The following is a 17,302-nucleotide window of genomic DNA, read 5'->3' as shown; positions in this document are numbered from 1 at the left end:
CCCTGCTTTTTCTCCTGGCAACTTTTTGGATGCTCATATCACTTTGATTCCTAAGCCGAGTAAGGATCCCTTGCTTTGTGGGTCATATAGGCCAATATCCTTGATAAATTCAGATATGAAAATATTGGTTAAGGTACTGCAGTTCCATATAGAACATTGATTGACAGCATTGATACATCCTGATCAGACCGGTTTTGTAAAAGGTAGAACCTCCATAGCTAACACTAGAAGATAGTTTAACATAATTAATTTAGCGGGTAAGTTACAAATCTCTGGAGTAGTTCTTTCCTTGGACACTGATAAAGTGTTTGATTGGATCTCCTGGCAGTATTTGTTCACAGTCCCGTGATATTATGGTTTTCCTGAGCAATTTGTTAATTGGATATTGGCACTATATAAACATCCTAAGGCCCAAATCCTAGCCAATGGATTTCTTTTATATCAATTTTCCATCTCTAGGGGGACCAGGCAGGGTGCCATCTTTCCCCATCTTTGTATAATCTAGCTCTTGAGCCATTAGCACAGAAAATTAGGGAGTCCCGGGATATTGAGGGATTCCGTTTAGGAATTACATGTCATAAAATATCATTATACGCAGATGATATGTAACTTTATGTTACAAGTCCCGAAAGATCATTCCCGGCCATTGTAAATCTTTTGAAGGATTATCGGGAGCTGACTGATTACACTATTAATTATACTAAATCCCTTTTCTGTCATTCCCTGCAAGGTAATTTCTTGATAGCATAGTATTAATTATCTGGGGACTGTGGTCCCAAAGAGTCTGGGTGAGTTGTATAAACTGAATTATCCCAAGGTGTTTGCAAAATTTCAGGCAGACCTTTGTCAGTGGACTGATTTCCCTTTGTCACTTTTTGGCAGACCTTATTTGCTTAAAATGGTTGTCCTTCCCTGTCTCTTGTATCTTTTCCAGCATCTCCCTTGCAATGTCCCTTGGAAGGCATTCAGAGACCTTAATGGAGCTGTCTCTTCCTTCTTGTGGCATTGCAGGCCACCATGTATTAAGCTTCTGACTTTACAATATCCCAGAAATTGTGGGGGGCTGGATATCCCCAATCTGCTCCTTTATTATGTGGCTTCCAAGATTGGTGGGTATTAAAGGCTGGTTGTTATCTTCTTATCCTCCTAGCTGGGTATCCCTTGGGGGTATGCTTCTGGGTGATTTCACATGAATGCCCATTCTCACTTTATCTTCTACATCTCCTCAGTATGCATGGATAAGACGTTTGAACCCTATTATTTTTCATACATTGAAAGTCTGGCAAACAGTAAATAAATTATTGGATTTCAATAAGAGGGACTTTCTCCTATTTCCTGTCTTCAGGGCTATCTCCCATTATTTTATCTCCAGACTTGTTGGCTTGGGGTACAGGCAGCTTACGTTTCCTAGACCAAATATTGGTGGATGGTCATTTCAAGAGTTTTCTCAGGTCCAAGCTGAATACAATATTGCAGAATATACATACTATATTTTTTCTCAATTACTTAAGATGGTGGAGAGTCATTTGGAGAACTCTGGCCCACTGTATTTACGATCAAGTCTAGAATCTTCTATTTCACCCAGGTCTCCTAAACGTTTGATTTCTAGATTATATACGTATTTGTTTTATAGTATTTATGATCCTGTGACATATCCCAACATTAGGATGGAATGAAGATTTGTCACTGAATTTAGATGATGATGATTGGAAAGATATATAGGATTCAACCCTTAAATTATCTTGTTGCAATAAGGTTCGGGAACTAATCTTATTACACAGAACTTTTAGATACCCCTTATTTTTCTCTAAATTTAATGGATCTAGCCCTTTTTGCTGGAGAGGATGCGGTAATCCTGCATCTCACTTTCACATGTGGTGGGACTATTCTATTGTTAGTAACTTTTGGCAATAGGTTGGATCTTCGATTGCAGAAATTTTGGGTTGCTCGTTACCGTTTACGGCACCCTTTTGTCTGCTGGGAAGATGTTGTATTGTGCAAATCTGAGAAACTTTAGTCAACTCAGTTGTTGCATGCTGCATATATTACCATCACTTACTGCTGAAAGTTGACCCCCTTGATCGATCATTTGAAGTCAGTGGTGGCAGTCATCGCTATATTGGAAAAAATGTTCCTTTTCATTATTGAAGAAACGTGGGACTTACATATGGAAGCCTTACTGGCAATGGAGGCAATATATTGACTGACTGCTTTAGTATTTCCTAGGTGCTTGATACATTTGTTAGCCTGTGTTGTTCGTTTATGTGTTATATCACATTTTCTGGATCGTTACATCCCATATTAAAAAGTGCAAAAAAAAAAAAAAAGTAGTTTTGTGAGGAAACAGTTCCCTTGGGTAAATCCATGCTGGCTGTATCTCATTAAAACATGTCTGTCTACATCTTCTGTGATTTTGTTCTTTAGAATAGTTTCTACTATTTTTCCTGGCACTGAAGACAGGCTCAGTGGTCTATAGTTTCCCGGATTGCCCCTGGAGCTCTTTTTAAATATCGGATGCACAATGAACTTCGTGACCATGGAACTTTAAGCAATTAAGGGAAGTATGCATTTAGCGGGCATGCCTTGAACTGGACTCTGCAACCACTGGCAGCGGTACACTAAATACAGGACCAGCTACATCCTCCGTTATTAAATACTTGACGTGCAAATACAGTACGTGGTGCTAACTGTAAGCCTAGAGAGCCCGGCTGCTGTGGAAGCAACCAATGGACTGGAAAGCAGATTTAATTTGTTTGTCTTTTCATCAAAGATCCTGCACTTCCCCAGCCCACACCCCTAACAAAATGATACTTAGTTGTGATGGAGCAACCATTGGGGGCGGGCGGGCGGGGGGGGGGGGGGGGGGGGAGCGTGCTGTTTGTTTACTTTTCAAAAAGAGAATCATTGATCCATCCTCTAGCATGCTGCTGGGATGCACATCCTCTTGAAAATTTAATTTCCTGGATTTGACTGATATGGTCAGACCATAATGGAGTTAAGACCAGAGATGTCATCAGCAAGTGTGGATGAGGCTGACCGTTTGTATCCCAGTGAATGATAAGATTTCCAGTCCCGTGTTCCCAGCAGATGGAGAAGCATGGCCCGTGCCCATCTCCTGAGCCCATTCTCCCTTCCCGTTGCAGCACCGTAGACCCTTCTTGGCCGCTGGCTTTACACCTCACTTTCTGCCTATCCTACGCTCTCTTGAATTCCGTTATCATGCCTGCCCTCCCCATCTCCACTGGGAGGCTGCTGCCACAGACACGGAAGGTATGGGTGATCATGCCTTAGGATTAAAAGCCCCATAGTGCACTGGAAGACAGTCACAGATTCAGGAATTTCAATGTTGTCATCGTGTAAAGTCAGCGAACCTCTTGTACACCCATTTGCCACCATCTACTGTGCCTCTGAAAACTGTACCCAATGTCCTTTCACTACCTCCAACATTTGAGAGGCTGAAATACTTTCCTGAAATCAGACAGTACCACAATAGAATACTGGGCACCCTGAGAAAAAGAAAATAACCTTAAAAAGTGTTCCTGTCTTCCTGATTTGGGGACTTGGTTCTCCTTCTGCCGGGTGGGCTGAGTCCTTGCCAAGATGGGAGGCGCTCTGATGGACAGAGAAGGCCACTGGGTGTCCAGCCCCGAGCTGGCTGTTGTAATAAGGGGAAGCGAAGGGATGAAATTTGCAGTCACACAGAGTGACGTGCGTACTTTTAAGCACGCACAAAAAAAACAAACCCCAAACAATTTCCAAAACGCAAAGTTCCCGCAAAAATCGTGATTGGACATATCACGTTACGAGGCTAAACGCATGCGCAAAAATGTTACCGACTTCAAAATGGCAGCGGAGAGTTCCGCGTGGCATCAGCGTGCTGGTTACATGCACACTTTAAAAAAAAAAAAAAGTCCAAACATATTCAAAAATTCGTCCCATAAACACTTTTTAATGTGCGCGTTATGTAGGCCAGTGGTCCCCAACCCTGTCCTGGGGGCCCACCAGCCAGTCGGGTTTTCAGGATATCCACAATGAATATGCATGAGAGAACATTTGCATGCACTGCCTGGCAGCGGCTCGGGGTTGTAAACAGAAGGCGACCATGGAAAGCAGCCAGATTCATTAGACACAGTAATTCCTCCCAGGAAATGTGACTGCCAGGATGAAACAGGGTAACTAAACCAAACAAGAGAGACATCATAAGAGGTCTTTGGCTTTATATAATGCCCGTCAGCCAAAGAGGAGTTTTCGGTAGCTTTACAGTTTGATCATTCAGAAATGTATTTGGGCCACCTCTGAGGTACTCAGCCTGGCAGCAGGTTTCTGGTGCCTAAAGGGTATTAAAACTTTCAAAAAAGAAAAGGAATGCGTATTATCAGTACCGGAATAGCAGGGGGCGTTGCAGGGCAGAGCTGTGCGCTAGCTTCCTGCACGTTCCTCCTATCCACATTGAACGTCTAACTCAAGACAGCTCGGAAACAGCCCAGCTGGGACCTTCCTTGCTGGATCTGGCACTGAGCTTTTATGTTTACAGACGTGACTCTGGGCTTCCAGCTGTTTCCAGATGGTGGGGGTGAAAAGTGACTCAAGAGAGGAGACGCCATCACACATGTGGCCGGGGGAGCCTGTCCTGGCCATAGTGAAATGGAGGCACCGTGAGCAACACAGGAGCCATGGCTGTCAGAAAAAAAGAATAGGAAGAAATGGGAAATAGCAGCAAAAATCAACAGGGGGCAAAGACAACGTTTGGTGAATTGCATCACAAATCAGTGGTCAGATCCCATAGGAGAGAAGAGGAGCAGGTGGTACACACACACACACACACACACACACACAAATAAAGGGTCTGAAGCTTCCCCGTGACACAGAACCCAGCCCCAGCACACAGGCTCTCCAGTGAGTGGTACACACACACAAATAAAGGGTCTGAAGCTTTCCTGTGACACAGAACACAGCCCCAGCACACAGGCTCTCCAGTGAGTGGTACACACACACAAATAAAGGATCTGAAGCTTCCCTGTGACACAGAACACAGCCGCAGCACACAGGCTCTGCAGTGAGTGGTACACACACACACAAATAAAGGGTCTGAAGCTTACCTGTGACACAGAACACAGCCCCAGCACACAGGCTCTCCAGTGAGTGGTACACACACACACACAAATAAAGGGTCCGAAGCTTCCCTGTGACACAGAACACAGCCCTAGCACACAGGCTCTGCAGTGAGTGGTACACACACACAAATAAAGGGTCTGAAGCTTCCCTGTGACACAGAACACAGCCCCAGCACACAGGCTCTCCAGTGAGTGGTACACACACACACACAAATAAAGGGTCCGAAGCTTCCCTGTGACACAGAACACAGCCCTAGCACACAGGCTCTGCAGTGAGTGGTACACACACACAAATAAAGGGTCTGAAGCTTCCCTGTGACACAGAACACAGCCCCAGCACACAGGCTCTCCAGTGAGTGGTACACACACACACACAAATAAAGGGTCCGAAGCTTCCCTGTGACACAGAACACAGCCCTAGCACACAGGCTCTGCAGTGAGTGGTACACACACACAAATAAAGGGTCTGAAGCTTCCCTGTGACACAGAACACAGCCCCAGCACACAGGCTCTCCAGTGAGTGGTACACACACACACAAATAAAGGGTCCGAAGCTTCCCTGTGACACAGAACACAGCCCTAGCACACAGGCTCTGCAGTGAGTGGTACACACACACAAATAAAGGGTCCGAAGCTTCCCTGTGACACAGAACACAGCCCCAGCACACAGGCTCTCCAGTGAGTGGTGTACACACACACACACACACACACACAAATAAAGGGTCTGAAGCTTCCCCATGACACAGAACACAGCCCCAGCACACAGACTCTGCAGTGAGTGGTACACACACACAAATAAAGGGTCTGAAGCTTCCCTGTGACACAGAACACAGCCCTAGCATACAGGCTCTGCAGTGAGTGGTACACACATACACACACACACAAATAAAGGGTCTGAAGCTTCCCCGTGACACAGAACACAGCCCCAGCACACAGGCTCTGCAGTGAGTGGTACACACACACAAATAAAGGGTCTGAAGCTTCCCTGTGACACAGAACACAGGCTCTCCAGTGAGTGGTGTACACACACACACACACAAATAAAGGGTCTGAAGCTTCCCCGTGACACAGAACACAGCCCCAGCACACAGGCTCTGCAGTGAGTGGTACACACACACAAATAAAGGGTCTGAAGCTTCCCTGTGACACAGAACACAGGCTCTCCAGTGAGTGGTGTACACACACACACACACACACACACAAATAAAGGGTCTGAAGCTTCCCCGTGACACAGAACACAGCCCCAGCACACAGGCTCTCCAGTGAATGCTGCCGTCTATCATCCGGGCTACACTGAGCCAATGAAATATCCTGCGCTCAGGCGGGCACACAGATTAACCCGTGGTCGTTCGCTTGCTTTGGACACATGTCCATAACCCCTGATGCAATAAGGGGATCAGCGCGTCCAAAACGCCTGTCCAAACCAGCGCATAATTAATAGCGCTTATCACATGTAAATGCCATGTTGATCAGGCTATTAGCTAGTACCCCCTACCCCGATGTAAAAAATAACCGTGCGCCCAACACCCACATTTTAACCCTCAAAAATTAACACCAGCCCCAGAGCTGGCGTTAAGTCTTGAACAGAAAAGCTGAAATTACTGCTTTTCTGTGGTTCCTCCAACTTAATGTCGTCGCGATATTAAGTCGGAGGAATCACAGAAAGCAGCAACATGGAATAAAAAAAAAGTCTTGACAGGGTCGCGTTCAGAAAACGCTCGTTCAGTTTACAAGCGTCCGTTTTCCTAACCCATGCACATCCAATTCTCCGAGGAGGTGCTGGGGACGCACAACTTCCCCTAGCACCTCCTTTTTAACACAGCAGCTCATTAGCCTCCTGCATCGCGCGCCCGGGAGAGGTGGATGGGTGCGTGTAAGGGCAGCGGGCACTCAATCACGAGTACCTTTTTTTCGCGCGCCCGTATTGCATTGGCCTGACTGTAGGAAGCACTTTTTCCTGGGGTTAACTTTATTCATTTGTGATGAGTTTTTGGGAGCTGCGCTCCCTCCATCAGATCAGTTAGAATGAACTAGGGATGGCATTGCCTGAACACACAAGCACATTACAGGCTCTGTTACACTGAGGGGGTGGCAGGAGGGGACATGTTTGGAGGTCAGGAAGAAAATATCGGGGGGGGGGGGGGGGCAGACTGCCTGAAGATTGCTGCCTTCCTGCTGTGCTGAAATCTTATTCAACCTAGGACAGACCTTCCCCTCCCAGGCTGCCTGAAGGGAACGGTAGGAGAGGGGGTGATCCTGGAGCAGATGTAGCAGAACAAAGAAGAGATGCTCTGCTCCCTAATGCAGCCCCTCCCATACTCATTCAGGAATGGGAGGAGAGGGCATGAGTAGACACAGCAAAAGGGGGGTTAGTTTTTGGGGAGGTTAGGAGGGGATGAGGCAGATCCTTTCCTAAGTGTACAGGCTCCAGGAGCCGACAATCAGCAAAAGCGGTGAGGGCACTGCAGCCACAGTTTCATCCTCCCCGCCTTGCCATCCACCTACTGCTATGGACAGCTGCATTGCCTCCACCACCAGCTACAAGCAGCCCCTGCCAGCGAGCAGCCTTGGACTCCACCTATCAGCATTCTCGGCTTCCCGGGAAAAGGCAGACATAGGTGCTGAGGCATCACCAATAGCAAAAAAAACAAAAACAAAAAAAAAATCCAGTACATATGTAAAAATATGTTCACCCAGAGCTCATAACATGTTATGGTCCACACCTCAGATGCTGGAAAAGTGTAACTACCTCTCCCTGGCAGAGCCCTGATCATATTTTAGCTAAAGTGGGAGGGCTGTAGAGTATTCAGCAGCCAAAAGAAATCCTCCACATTATAGAGAAAAGGATCTTTTCTGAAAGCACCTGCAGAGAAACCAGCTAGGGTGAGCTGTTGCTTCTATACAACATGACAGTGAAATATTACAGCTGAAGGGCCCAGTGCTTTACGATGGCCATGCCTCCTCACTGAATCGTGTTCTTCCTGTAATACAAGGCTTCCAATCTGTTGCACGTAGGTACGACACCAGTGCCTGAAGCATCAGCAGTGCAACGTTGTGTGCTGGGCTGGAGGCAGGCACGCCTACCCATGATGAGCATGGTTGCTATACATCCCGGTTGATGGCTGCCTACTGCGATCTGTCACAGAGCTACCCTGCTGCTCTCTTGGAGGCCCACAAGCACTTTCCTTCCAAATGCTCGTCGCTTTCCTTTCGTCGTCATGCCTCCTCACCTAGCAGGTGACAGTGGTGGCCTCCCTGCCTCCCCTTCCCGTCTCAATGGAGTCTCTTGTTCTGGGTCATTGCCTGCTTTAAGCTTTCGATTCAGGGACATGAAAGATGGTGTGGACAAGGCAACGTCCGGTGAATTTCACGTACATTTTAGAATAAGGTACATGCCACATTATTTTTATTTATTTATTTAATTATTTATTTAAGTTTTTTTATATACCAACATTCAAGACTGTAGTCCCATCATGCTGGTTCACAAGAAACAGGGGTGCAATTATAATAAACTTATAATAAACATATAATATAATAAAATTATATATAATAAAATTATATAATAAAAAATAAAATAATAATAAAAAATATATAATAAAATTATATATAATAAAATTATAATAAACATTAGTGAAGAAGATTTCCTCTAAACAAAATGGGGAGCTAACTGCCCAGTGAAATGACCTTCATTGGATGCCCTATACACTCCCACATTGCTCTCAGATAAGCTCACTGAGAGTCCTTATTCTCAAACATGACAGATGTTTTGAATTAAGTTGCAGGAAATTCAATCATTGGCCAAAAGACTTAATAACTGAGTGAAGCAAACTCACTAGAAGTCCCTTCTGTATGTTTTATCTCTGCCTTTTGCCTAACACATGAATCTGGCCGAAAGAATTCAAGATGGGATAAAATGCACAACCTTTCTATAGTGACCACTTTGCGATGGACTTTTAAATTTATTTCCATTTGACTGCCTGCTTTTTATTCCAAAGCCGCAAAGTAGATTACATCTTAAAATAGCACAATATAATTGAATCAATAACAGCATAATAATGTGTTATCCCTCCTCTCCTGCTCTCTCCCTCCTCTCCATCCCAACCCCACCAGTACAACAAGACACAAATATCCATATTACCAAAGGGATCCCATCTAAATGAAGTAATATATCGCATAAAAATGGGCTTCAGCTTTCATAAGAGTTCTGCGAGGTCTTCTGGTGCCAATCACGGACCTTCATACACCTCATCCTAGGAATAAATGCACAAGTGGCAGATCTTCAGAGGAGAGAAACTTATTCAGTATGAGGTTTATGATCCGAGCTTCCAAGCAGAGATGGGTGGTGGATGCATGGAACAGCAGCCTCCCAGGGGAGATGCTAGAGGCATTAAGTGATAACAGAATTCAGGAAGGCCCAGGATAAACATGGAAGATCCCTAATTGTGAGGAAGTGAGAGGAAAGCAGACGTCAGCTGGCATCTAGAGAGTTGCAAGGTTATAGAAATTGTGCCCTATGGTCCTCATTTGCTGTCATAGTCTTATGTTTCCACGTAACTGTTCTTCCAGCCTCTAGCTCCTTCGGTTCCCCGGTTCCTACTTGATGGTTTTTCTCTATTTGTTGATTTTAGGGCACTTTATATCCTGGAGCCCTGTAAAGTCTTGGAGAAAATATGCACTATTTCAGACTTCTACAAGGAAAACATAGAAAAATCCATGTGCATATAGATATTGGACACATGGGAGCAAACAGACTGACTAAAAGGGTTTCTGCCTAAAGCTTAAATTTGGCCCCAAAAGGCTATTAAGTTTTCTGCGAGTTGGCCAACCAGCTGTAAACATCTGCCTGTGTGACCACCCTGCCACGCTGCAGAGAGGTCAGGCCACAGTGAAGAGCTATTTCACTGCATGGTTCAAGTGCAGCTGAATTTATTAGGGGGGGGGGGGAGGGGAAATATCCCGTTCGGGATTTGGATTTAGACATACGGCTGATAAATCCGGCTAGCACAAAAACTGCTCCAGTTGGAAAGATTTAGCAGCTGCCAGTGCAGCTGCTCCTCCTCTCACAGGCACCCAGTGGAGCTCAGATTAGAGTTATCTGACAAAGTGATGAGTGTTTGCCGAAGCCTCAGAATCCACAGGAGCAGGCCATGCGGCAGAACATCTGGGTGCTTAGTCATTCCTGGGGCTCACAGCTGGCGAGAGGTCTGGGAATGGAAGTGACCAAAGTACCATGGGTCAGCTCTCAAATATTCTAATACAAGTGAGTGATAGTGGAGGTGTCCACAGTACCGGAATAGGAAGGGTGGGGGGGCTGCAGGGTCAGCACCAAGGAGCATAGGCAAGGTTGTGCATGTGGATCTCAGTACTGGAAGAGCAGGAGGCTCTACAGGGCAGGATGAGGGGCATGAGTAGAGAGGTGTGTGTGTGTGTGTGTGTGTATGCTTGTGCGAGGTGGGAGGGCTCTCAACACAGGAATTGCAGGGGTGGTCGCAGGTCAAGACCGAAATGAATGGGCAGAGTTGTGTTTGGTCTCAATACTAGAATAGCAGGGGGAGCTGCGGACCAGGAGTGAGAGGCATTGGCAGAGCTGCACGCGTGGGTCTCGGTACCGCAGGGCATGAGTTAGGGGCACTGACAGAGCTGTTTGTGAAGTGGTGGGGGGGAGGGGTGCAGGATTGGGGGTGCATCAGTAGAGTGGCAATGGGTGTCAGACAATGTCACCAGTACTTCATTTTGAGGTTTTTACAGCAAAAGAATGCTCAAATGGCTTGGTCTTTCACATCCATTGGTGTCCCAGTACCATGGCAATAGTTTGAAGAGAAACCTGAATGTTCTGGGCAGGCAGGCCTGAGGGTCGTAAAGAATAGGAAAAAAATGGCACCTTATGCCCCGTGGGAAACGCTCCTCTCGTGCTCCGAAAGCGGGCTTCTGGAAACTCTGAGGTCCTTATTCAGACATAGCAAAGTTAGGCAGATAAATGTATCCGGCTGACTTTGGAGGTACCGCACCCCTGAATATAGCCAGCTACCTTTACGTTAGCAGCCGACTATATCTAGACATTTAGATTATAGCCGGCTAACTTTAGGTCAGCTCTTTGGCCCAACCTGACTTAGCCAGCTAAGCCAATCGGCTAACTCTGAACATCGTCGTTAGCCGGCTAACTCAACTCCCCCCAGTTACGCCCCTAACTTATTAGCTGGCTAAATTCTAGCTGCCTAACTTATTGTCCGGCTAGAATTCAGCCAGATAAGTGCCCAAATCTTCATTTAGCTGGCTATCTTCTTTTGAATGTGGACCTCCCAGTATCTTGATTTCCTATAAAACTTTACCAATTAGAGCACCGGATCCTTTAATCAATTCACCCATCATGTTTGAAGGCAGAGCAGAGACGGCCAACCAAATGAGCCATTTGTCATGCTTTAAGCAGATTTTCTTAAAATGTAAAAGCAAAAAATGAGGGTAACTTATCTTCCCCGAGATGTGTAATTCCTTTTCTTTCACTATCCACGCAGCCCAATTTGTTTAAAAATCCAATGTATCAGACATTATGAGATCCCAGACCTGTCCCTTGCATTGAACTGTTTGATGAATGGCCTGAGCGCCAGAGTTTAATACGTTTTTTTCAGCGCTCTTATTATCCAGCCCATTAACCAGCAGAGCTCCAGGGATACAGAGCCTCTTCACCCTTGGGACAGTCTGGCTCAGGGAACCTGAGGGATACACCCTGCATTCTTTGTATCTGGCAGGGCGAGGCTATCAGTGTAGAAAACCTGCTCAAAGGAACACACAGGCCGATTCAGAAAAACGCGCGGGAGAGCTGGCGAGCGCCCGCTCTCTCAGCGCGCGATTCAGGAGGGTGGCCTATGCAAATTAGGGCCCGTGGTAAAAGGAAGCGCTTGGGAGACTAGAGCGTCCCTAGCGCCTCCTTTTTGACAGGAGCGGCGGCTGTCAGCAGATTTGAGAGCCAACGCTCAATTTTGCCGGCGTCGGTTCTCAAACCGGCTGACAGCCACGGGTTCGGAAAACGGACACTGGCATAATTGAGCGTCCGTCTTCCGACCCGTGGGCCACGGGCCGATTTTAAATTTATTTTTTTTTTTTTTTTTTACTTTTGGGGCCTCCAACTTAATATCGTCATGATATTAGGTCGGAGGGTGCACAGAAAAGCAGTTTTTACTGCTTTTCTATGCACTTCCCCGGCGCCGGCAGAAATTAACGCCAGCCTTTGGGAAGGCGCTAATTTCTGAAAGTAAAATGTGTGGCTTGGCTGCACATTTTGCTTTCTGAATCGCGCAGGAATAACTAATAGGGCCATCAACATGCATTTGCATGTTGCGGGTGCTATTAGTTTTGAGGGGGTTGGACGCGCGTTTTCGACGCGTTATTACCCCTTACTGAATAAGGGGCAAAGCTAGCGCGTCGAAAACGCGCATCCAAATGCGGGTTAACAGTGCACTCTGCCGGAGTGCATTATACTGTATCGGCCTGACAGAGAGGAGCTAGGAGTGACAGAGCCGCCAGAGGAGAGCAGAGAAAGCCCGGAGGGCGACTGATAATGTTACTGATTGTAAAGCTGTGCTTTGGGCTTTGAAGTGATGGGGGTTTCACCCCAGCTGTGACAGGGACAGACCTGCGTGAAGGGCAAGAAAGCACCCAGAGAGAGAGAGCGAGCTGTGAAAGTCCTGGCTTTCACTGCTGTTGACAAGGAGGTGATGTCTTTTTTCTTTCTTTAGCTAAGTTCTGCACAGTTTGCCAAAAGAGCACCAGGGCCCAGCAGATAAAGCCCAGACAAAGAACAGACAGGCCCCAGAAAGAGCTAGGTATTTACTTTGTGTTACTATTCATAATCATTACCTCTTTAAAGGGACCGGAGCAACAACTGCAAATAAATCACAAACACATCCAAAAGTGAACAGTCTAAAAAGTCCACCTTAGCTGCGCCAGTGACTATTGCAAGAGGGATTTAAGGAAGTCAGGAAGAGCCCCTGTCATTCCCTTTTAAACCAGGCTGGGAAGAAACCCACTCCAGACCCATCAACAAGGCCAGAATGAGATCCCGTACCAGCAACAGTTTTTAGGGGTTGCATAACCCAGAGGGAGGCTAATCTGTGTACTTACATCAAGGGCTTCTCCAGACGGCTTCCAGGTGAACCAACAATCTCACCCAACGTGCAGAAGCACTGGCCCAGGAAATCCTGAGGAAGACACAAGGTGAACTGCTGTAAGTGTCACAACTGGAGTCTCTCCCGTTCGTATTGCAGCAGTGCGAAAGTCCCCTTCCTCCTCCCCCCCCCACGTGTCAGTCCCAAAGAAAGAGGAAGGATCTGAGAAGAATGAGCCACACTTCCACTCCGCTGGGGGAGGTGAGAACCTCCATTCCAAAGGAAGGACCTACATGGTAGATTCCACAACAGACTCAACACCGCGGAGAGGAAAAGTCCATAAAACATTATTAGACAGTGGACTAAGGAAAGCCACTGCTCTTCCTGGGAGCAAGTAACAAGAAATAGATCTACTTTTTGGGATTTGCCGAGTACTTGTGACCCAGATTGGCCACTGTTGGAGACGGGATACTGGGTTCAATGGACCTTGGTCTGACCCAGCACGTCACTTCTCGTGTTCTGATCTCTATTATTAGGTGATGGAATAGAGTTCTCTAGCATACTCCATGCTTATAGGAGACAACTAAAGCTCCAAGGAGCCAATAATCACAGTCTTGGGGAGAAACTATCCACAAGCAGTTACGGTTAGAAAGGAGTCATGCTCTTTCTAGAACAAGGGCAACGTAGAAGATATGCTAGAAATAATGCATTGCCATGGCCATGGGGTGTCAACCTCAAGAAAGAATTCTAGAGACAAAGTTTTCAATCCGCGTGCACCCTTCTACCATGGATGGAGGTTGCTTGGTTATGGATTGAGTTGGGAAAGGGTCCCAGAGTTTGGGAAGGCCAACTGAGGAAATGGTTGGAGTAGGGAACACTGGCCAAAATAAAAGGAACCACTGATCATCCAGCAGCATTACAAATACACAAGACCAAGAAGAAAAAGAGACTAAATATATATAGTTCTTAAGTGAGGTGGATGAAAAGGAATGAGAAGTAGAGCATGCAAGGCCTGCACCTTAAAACCTGTAAGGTGAGATTTAAGGATCTAACTATAAACAGCAGGGAGAAGAGGAAGGGGAGGTATTCAAACAGGAGCAATTTATTTTTTTTTTTAAGGTACCAGGTCAGGCCAGCAGCAGCTTCCCCCTTTCAGTTTTTCGCAATGTTCAAAAAGTTTTCAAGTCCTGAGATGACACAAAATCCCCAATGCAGTCAAACAGTGCAAAGGTATAAGTAATGCACAAGAGGTAAACATTTTTTGGTGGAAAGGAGGTTCTAGAACAAGGGGGTCATGATATGAGCCTGGAAGGGGGTAGATTCAACATAATGAAATATTCCTATAGAGAAAGGGTGATGGATGACATGGAACAGTCTCCGAGCAGAGCCGGTGGGGGCAGAAACGGTAACCAAATTCAAAAAGCATAGCATATCCTTAGCAGAAATGTCTCCAGGTTCCCATGGTTTCTCAACCTAGGACTTGGAGGCCACCGGGCCAGTCTGGTTTTCAGGAGATCGACAATGACTATGCATGAGATACAGTTACGTACAAGGGAGGCAATGGATGAGGCTATATCTCATACATATTTATTGTGGATAAATCAGAGTGGCTGTGTGGTCCCCACAAACCAGAATGAGAACTCCAGGCCCATACACACCTGCCATTTGTTGCAATACCACAGAATCTGCTTGACCACCAGCATTGCTCTTGAATCCCCATTACTAAGGATCTTTAGGACCTTCTAATACCATGCGGGTCTGAATACCGGACAGGAACTCCATTCCATTCTGAGCTCCCTAGAAATCTAGAAAGCCAGTATTCCTGTTTCTGCTGCAGAAAATGAACTTCTGTCGCACCACAATCTGTGGTTCCAGCAAAAAGACATTGACCAAGGAGAAGGCTCAAAGGTGGAACCACATCTCCAGGATAAAAGACAGTTACAGGGAATAAAAAAGATGGCCTTTGAAAAATGTACTTTACTTACATGTTTAGTTAGGTCGGGGCTTTTCGAATCCACATCATACCTGCAGACACACAAAGGTAGCCTATGTCAGCACGGACCAGTGAATTTGCTGTTATTCAGCTCCACTATGAATCCAGTTCATGATATTTGCCAAATGCTCCCGTGAAAAGTAAGACTACAAGTCCTGAACTATTTTGCAGTGTGCCAAAAATGAATATAGTATTTATTATTTTTAAATTTCACTCAGAGTTCCTAATGACTTGTTATTTTTTGTGACTTAGAGTTAATTAATCCCTCTCTATTATTATTTATGCTGTTCTGCTGAGATACGTCCATATTGCTATCTACCACTTAAATGAATGTGATTGTTTGATCCTGTGGTGCATGTCTTTTCTCCAACTTCCAGATTGCATCTCAGTTGACTAATAAAAAAATCACCGTTTTTGGCCAACATGTCAGTGGGGAGATTATGAACCATAAGTGCACAAGATGTATCATGCTGGTCAGACCAGAGGTCAATCAAGCCCAGCATCCTCCTCCAATAGTGGCCAATCTGGGTCACAGGTACCCAGCAGGATCCCAAAAAGTAGATTAATTCCTTGTTCCTCACTTCCCGGGATGAGCAATGGCTTCCCTAAGTGTCCCTGGATAACAATGGTCAATGGATTTTCCTCCAGGAGCTTGTCCAAACCCCTTTTTTGAACCCAGCTATACTAAATGCCTTGACCATCCTTTGGAAACAAATTCTACAGCTTGGTTATATGTTGAGCGAGAAAAATACTTTCTCCCAATTTGTTTCAGATTTACCAGTTAGTTTCATGGAGTGTCCCCTAGTCCTAGCACTATTTAAAAGGGTAAATAACCATCCTCTATTTGCCTGTTCCACCTCAGAAAGAGAGAGAGAGAGAATGAAAGTGAGAGTGAGTGTGAGTGTGGTGGGGAGAGGTTTATCTGCACAGTCTGCTTTTAATCCTTGCAGCAGCTGTGGCTGAAAGCACAGGAAAAGTAGTGTTCAGACAATCAACACGGTCATCAAATGGCTTTCAGGTTCTTCTAGTGTCTGGACGAGCTAGTCCAGGTTTTGACCCATTGCTCAGATAGCCTAACAGTCACGCTATGCTTAGAGGCATCAGAATGACATTTCCCTACATACTGTTGATTGAGCCATTCCCCCCTCAGTCACAAGGAGCATCCGGTAAACAAACCTGCTGCCAAGGCAGAGAGAGAGAGAGCTGTTGGCAATGCCATTCCTACACTTTGGCCATGTTTTCTGTAAGGAACCCTGATTCACAGCCCATGATCACCTGGCAGCCAGTTCACGTCCTCCTTTAACATTTGCCTCTCAAGACTAGATTTGTAGTTGTGGGTTTCTCTTCTGCTTGCATGTTCATGACCAGAGTTACGTCCTCTCTCTTCACTCGTGCCTGCTACCTCTACTCAAGTCTCACACCTTTGCTGGTCTATCCAAATTGCTACCTAAGTCCTTACTGTGGTGATGGCTTTACTTTCCTGCTTTTTATGCCCTCTCTCTCTCTGCTACTATCTTCCCCCACATTTCCACCCTTTCTGCATAAAGCTTTGAAATAGTTTTTGATCCATCCCTGTCCCTTCTCTTCCCTTATTGCTGCCACCACGGCTGTGCTAATCAACCTCTCACATTTCCACTCTTTCCTGTCACTTCTCCCTGCAAATTCCCCCCCCCCCCCCAAGTCCTTAGGAAAACTCAAGGTTTGCAGGTCTTCTGTTTAACCTCTTCTTGTCCTGCAAGACTCCCTTTACCCTGAACCCCACCGACTTCCCCTATCCACCTAACATCCTTGAGCTTGCTTGAGTTGGTCTATCAATGGTTGTGCTTTGACTTTGCTTTTCTCACAAAACCTCTGTTCATGAAACTCTGGGTTTTGCCCTCTGAACTGATGCTTTGCCTCTCTTTTCCACTCCTACACAAAAAGAAAGAACACACCTGGGTTTCATTTTTTCAACCCATGCTCTTCCTCCCTTGGAAGCAAGCTGTCTCCTTTCATTCCCTTTATCTTCAGTATTTCTACCTTCAAAAATGCCCTTGTAAATACGTCCTTTACTCTGGTTCTTTCTTCTCACTGCACTGATAGTTTTATTAGAT

At 45.9% G+C, this 17,302-nt stretch overlaps 1 protein-coding gene across 3 annotated transcripts in view; it reads right to left on the bottom strand.

Annotated features, from left to right (window-relative positions):
• Positions 1–17,302, bottom strand: part of CPNE5 (copine 5) — a 174,219-nt gene that overhangs the window by 83,100 nt on the left and 73,817 nt on the right. For 2 of the 3 annotated variants that reach the window (XM_029573398.1, XM_029573399.1), the window contains exons 5-6: positions 15,202–15,241; positions 13,233–13,309 (exon numbers count right to left, since the gene is read on the bottom strand). In XM_029573398.1, the coding sequence (XP_029429258.1) occupies positions 13,233–13,309; positions 15,202–15,241 (117 nt within the window). Of the gene's footprint in view, positions 1–9,268; positions 9,773–13,232; positions 13,310–15,201; positions 15,242–17,302 lie in introns of those variants that run through there. The other variant, XM_029573400.1, reaches the window with a different exon arrangement.

The sequence above is a fragment of the Rhinatrema bivittatum genome, chromosome 12 (assembly GCF_901001135.1).
Source record: "Rhinatrema bivittatum chromosome 12, aRhiBiv1.1, whole genome shotgun sequence".
NCBI lineage: Eukaryota > Metazoa > Chordata > Amphibia > Gymnophiona > Rhinatrematidae > Rhinatrema > Rhinatrema bivittatum.
The sequence above is the reverse complement of the archived record's forward strand: the minus strand, read 5'-3'. Positions and strand labels throughout refer to the sequence as shown.